Source organism: Sceloporus occidentalis, unplaced genomic scaffold, assembly GCF_023333645.1.
Source record: "Sceloporus occidentalis isolate IW3139 unplaced genomic scaffold, rSceOcc1.0.p SCAF_24, whole genome shotgun sequence".
NCBI classification, from domain to species: domain Eukaryota; kingdom Metazoa; phylum Chordata; class Lepidosauria; order Squamata; family Phrynosomatidae; genus Sceloporus; species Sceloporus occidentalis.
Genome location: NW_028317004.1, coordinates 5030254 through 5035959, shown reverse-complemented (window position 1 = coordinate 5035959; position 5706 = coordinate 5030254). Strand labels below are relative to the sequence as shown.

Below are 5706 nucleotides of genomic sequence, written 5' to 3'. Positions count from 1 at the left end.
TAAAAATCATACTTCTAGATGCCTTATTCTATTAATAGGCTACAAAATAGCACATGCTGCCTCTAACATCCTCTGCAAAGTTGTGTCATAATGCTGTATTTTTGCATTGTTGGTATCTTATAGCTTTATGAAAGCGCTCAATCTTTATTTTAACTGTTCCTCTGTCCTTGTGACACTTTGCGCTCTGGCGTAGGTGGTGTCTGCCCATTCTGAACGCAGGATGGCTCTCATCTGCTGTCAAGTTCATTGTGAGAAGGCTTAACATGAATGTAATTTAATGTCTTTGTAGGTGAAATGAAGCCAACGCAGACTAGCCCTGTTTCTGCTACCATGGCGGAGGCTTTTGGCTGTGCGGTGGAAAACCGCTTCTGTCAACTTCTGGATGATGAGACTGACCCGTTAGACTTTCTTCAAAAAGCAGCCGAGGAAAAGGCGCGCCGCAAAAAGAAAGACGAGGCTGTGGCTGCGAAAAAATCCGGCCCCAAGAAGGAATCTCAGAAAGAAAGGAAGGCAATTGCTGCTTTGACTACAGAGGCCCCGACTACCCAACCAGGTGCGGGCACTGCTAAAAGTAAGGAAATCTTAAATATGAACAGTGTGGTCTAAATCATTAGCCCAGATAAATCAAGCTTTAGTTCTTAAATCAATATAGGAATGTAATTTAATGGTGAGATAAACATCGAGACAAGCTTTTGTGTATGATTTGAGCTAATGCCTAAATAAACGGTTTAGCCAACCCCAAAAGTGGGAGACTAGCTGGCTTTACTTTTACTTAACTTTTTTTTTTCTGGTGTAAGATTCCAAAAAATCTAAAATTCCAGTAGTTTGTGCTAAACATTTCTGTCTGCCGATGAGATTTATAAATGGTATATAAGCTTTTTTTTTTTATTTTTTTTTTTTTCTTGTTACATGCCTTATTTCTCTTCCCCCTAACGGCTTAGGCCAGAAGAATACTCAGAAACCAGTGCATAAGGGACCTCAGAATGAAAACAAATTAGCTGATGTGAAAACTGAGAAAAGGACTGCTTTCAGGGAGTTTCGTTCAAATATTATGGATAGACCAAATGAGTATAGCATTGAAAAGTAAGTGAAAATGTTCTAACACTCATAGAAATCACTCCTTAGATCTTGCTACTCCCTTGTAAAACTGTAGGGGGACCTCCTTTCCTGACATATTCATACCTTTTTTTGTCACATTTGTTATGTCTGACTATTGTACCTTCTCGTGATTAGACTGTAATGCATTAAAGAAATACATACATACACTTGCTTACACTATGGGATAAAGTGCATTTGGTTGTATGATACATGGAAGGATTCATTAATTTACTAAGGCCAGATTTAACTTTTCTTGGAAGTCCCTGAGTAAATATATAATCTATATCTATCATAACTTTTTTTGTTTTTAGACCTTTGGATCTTGGTGAGAAAGAGAAACTTGTAAGGAACTGGATTTCAAGAGGTGGTATGCGTGGCAGAGGACGTGGGGGCTTCTCAAGAAACAATGAAGGGGAAAATCAAAGAGGAAAAAGAGAATTTGAAAGGCACAGTGGTAGCGATCGGGCGTATGTATGGATTTTAAATTTCTCTTAATATGCAAAGTCTAGATTGGTCTGGCATCATAATCCGTATAGCTTTCCATAGGTGCCTGTAAAGAATGTTGTAGAATCTCTGCATTGTCATCATGCTGGGAGTTTTGTTAATGTTTAGTCAGCTTTGCATAAATCTGTTAATGGCTCATCCGGTGTTGAAGAAAAATAGTTACATAGTTATGTGCCTTGCTGAACAACCATCAGGTTTTGGAATTACTACAAGTGGCCAATTGTTTGTAGCTCCCTCTGTGTCCAAGATAACTAGCAACTTTCCAACTTCCTCAGTCTGCAACTGTATGGATAATGCCTAATGTTCTGTCTCCAGAGGAGTAAGAGCAGAAGACAAGAGGGGTGGAAATGGATCGCACAACTGGGGCTCATTTAAAGATGCTTGCAGGTACAAAAGTGAAGACCCTAGATATAATGAAGCATTGAGTTCAGAATGGCATATAAGGCTACAGCGTGCAAATTGCTGTCTTGCGCTACAGAATCTGTCAGAGCTTTATTTATAAGTTATAATATATGGCATTTTTCAGGGCTTTAGTTATAGCTCTGTACGACTGTTTCTTGGCCGGAAGGTGGGATATACTAAATGGCTGCTGCCTAACAAAGGTGGATGAGATGTCTGGCTGTCCAAAAGAGGAGGTTGTTTGTTTGTTTTTTTTTTTTTGTTTTTTTTTAATTAAATCTGTCTGCTACACTAAGATTCTTAGTGGTATAGAACTTTGTACTGAAAGTGAACAAGTTGCACTTAAAGGTTTCAAAATACTTACTATAAAGTGTAATGTGGTTGACAATCATGCAATGCCTAGTTATAGCAACATCAAAAATAATCCTTGATGAAATGGTCCTCATTACATGTAGCAATAGTAATGTGAGTGAATATTATCATCTTAGTGACGTGGAACCAACACCAGTGGAGGAGCCCTTGGAAAACCAAGAGCCTACCGAGGAAGAACAAGATGTAAAGTAAGCTCTTAAAACTATTTTAGGCTAGTATAACAGGGTTGTCTTTGTAACATGGTGCAAGAGGAGCAGCTATACCTCATGCCCAAGGATTAGTTTGGCTGTTGCCATGGTCCCAAAGTGGAATGCTGTATTTGCATTCTGTGACATGTTTCATGTTGACCATTGGGATATGACTGCAAAGGGCATCAATTGTATTGTGCCATGGGCTGCACTGGGTATGGTTTGCCTCTTATGATTAGAAGATGGTCTTGGTTGTGGACTGTACTCTTACTTATTCTGACTGCCCTGATAACAAACATTAGAGAATGTCTGTCTGCTTTAGAGCAAGTCTGTTAACATTGTTCTATGCAGGATGGCTGACGATGGTGCTGATGAATTTACCAAAGAAATGAGCCTGGACGAGTGGAAACTGATGCAGGATCAACGCAGAGCAAAGATTGACTTCAACTTGCGTAAACCAGAATCCTCTGTGCCATCAAAAGCTGTGGTGATCCACAAGTCTAAATTTAACAATGTAAGAACCCCCCCTGCATGAGCTTTGTCTGTGTGGATTTTTTGTTTTTACAGACTACCGGGATGTCCTTTTCTTTTTTGGCCTGTTTAATACGACTCTTGCTAAAATTGCACCTGTTTGTGTATCCCTCCCATGTAGAATTTGAATGAGAATGAAGAGGACTATCATTATGCCTTTCGCAAGCCTGTCAACGATATCACTACTCAGCTGGATATTAACTTTGGCAGCCTGTCGCGTCCAGGTCGTGGAGGCAGGGGTGGAGGTAGAGGGCGAGTCCGCAAAGAAGAACCTTTCCCTCATGCAGTGGTTCATGTATGTGTTGTATTTCTCATCTAAGGGTTGTATAGTCTGTTATGATGAAAGGGGATTATACTATCTACTGTGCATGCTAGACCAGCATCCAGCAGTGTCTGGGATTCTTCTTTGATGAGGACTTCATCCTGGCACATCTAAGCTAGGCACACCCAATAGATGACTCCGGCTGGGAAGCTTTCACTACAGTTCTCAGCCTTTGGTCTTTGTTCAAATGACAATGCTTGGTGTTGTATTCACCAGAGCTGGCGCGTTTGCTAGATGGCTGGATATTTAAGCTCTGACTTAAATATTGCTTATACTAGTGAGTCCTTATATGCAGTGCCAACTGATGTTATGCAGGGTCAACAAGATTGTGTAAAGATCTATTCATAATGCGTAGGAAGTCTCAGTTGAAAATCCGTCTTAAAACACACGCTTTACTAAACTAATAGTGCATTGTGCTGGATCTGATTACTATTTGCGTTAACAATTAAAGTCCATCCTTAAGACTGGAAAATGTTGACTGGTATTAACAGTGGCCACACCAGCTCTAACATGTTTAGTGTCCAATTTTGTCTCTAGGTTGATGTGGCTGCTCCAAATCCTGATGACCCCGAGGACTTCCCTGCTTTGGCTTAAATGGATGTCTTCTGCTCCTGTTTTCCACCTGGAAGCTGTCCAAAAGCATCTGTCAAAGGAGCAGAAGATTTTGTAAAGTGTGGAAACTAATGTAGTACTTCAATATAAATTTGTTCTGGGTGGCAGGTTGTAATGGGATTTGCAATTGAAAATATTGGCCAGATGGTGGTGGTCCAGAAGGGCAAGGGTTGTTGGAAAAGTGGAACTTCAACATGAATCATATCTGTTGTAACTGACTGGGTTAAAGACTTATTTACTGTCCTCTTGTCCAGTAGGTCCTTTTAAAATACGCATCTACACAAGATATGTCAGATTGGTATGGGGCTTTTCTTGATGCACAGTTAAGCAATATATAAAAACAAAATGTACAATGTAACAACCCCTGTAAATAAAATGACAAAACTCTGTATATACCATGGCTGTTAATGCAGTATGTAAATGTCAATGCTCATTAGGCCCTGCTGTCTGAAAATTGAGGTGTTAAATTAAAATTACTTAAAATGCAGCCTTCACTCTGACTGTTAACTAAACTTATTTTGCGTTACTAAAATGGCCTAAAGTCTTAATCTCTTCATTGCAAGTATATAGTTAAATTATGTTACATGCTAAATGCAAAGCCTGGCAAGCACCATAATACCTCTGGATATTTTTTCTTCTCGCAAAGGTTTAAATAAAAAAAATTCGAGGCAGTCGATTATTGTCCTAAATGTGCATATGGTTGGTATATAATAGGTGACGGCATGACATAGCCACTTAGAGTTGGTTCAAGCAGCAGCGACTAAACTGACTGAGAAATGTGTGGAATCTAATTTTACCTCTAAATGTATTCTTGCTGTATGGTGAGAGTCCCAGGGGAAAAGAGGGTATAGACTAAAGATATATTTTCCACTGTTACCAATGCCTTATCCAGGGCTAACCCCCTATGAGCTTCATTATAGAACATATAATGCAAAACCAGTATGTTAAGACCACCCCTTACAGTTAACCATACACTTATAAAGCTCCACCTTGAACCACCCACCCTGCAAGAAACTCGATAATATGTAGTGATGAGGTGACTGACACCTTCAGCTATCAGACAACATCCTTTTTAGATCCCGGGTCCTGTCTCAATAGTACTTAAGGCAAATGTGTATTGTAAATTCCATTAATGGCAAATAGTACTTACCATATTAATATGGTTAGTATGGTACTGGATATGAACATCAATGTTTGCTACAATATAGTAACAGTGCTTACAGCCCTATTAATTACTAACTGGACTCAGGGATAGTCTTGGGCTGTATCAATAAGGTAAATGTCTAAAGAACACATTTATTGCTGCCGCATCACACAGTGCTTAATTTTCCCTGGGTATAGTGGCAGTACCAGTGGGCTTGCTCTTTCTCCCAGGACAAGCACTCTGAAAGATAGTTACCCTATATCCATACTCCACTGCTCAGTTTGTTCTCCCATGCAAAGGACGAGCGTGGGTTGTCTTCAACAGCCAGAGAGTAAGCAGATTCTTCTGTTGGCACATGGGTTGTTGCTTTGGGGGGGTCCCGCAGTTCAAACGCTTCACACGTGGGAGCATGGCAGTCTGCTCTACACCGCTCTTAGATTAAATCTGTAGCTTTTTTTTTATTATATAGATTCTTAGGGGAGGAGGATGCCCGTGTGGCTATGCGTTCCGCTGATGATCCAACTGCGCTACAGCAC

At 40.1% G+C, this 5706-nt stretch overlaps 1 protein-coding gene across 1 annotated transcript; it reads left to right on the top strand.

Annotated features, from left to right (window-relative positions):
* The first annotated feature begins 330 nt into the window (after nt 1-330).
* Nucleotides 331-4008, top strand: LOC149300538 (intracellular hyaluronan-binding protein 4.L-like). Its single transcript, XM_089485182.1, has 7 exons — nt 331-553; nt 942-1083; nt 1410-1565; nt 2490-2561; nt 2913-3075; nt 3214-3387; nt 3952-4008. The coding sequence occupies exons 1-7, from the start codon at nt 331-333 to the stop codon at nt 4006-4008; spliced, it is 987 nt and encodes a 328-aa protein (XP_089341308.1).
* The last annotated feature ends 1698 nt before the right edge of the window (nt 4009-5706 follow it).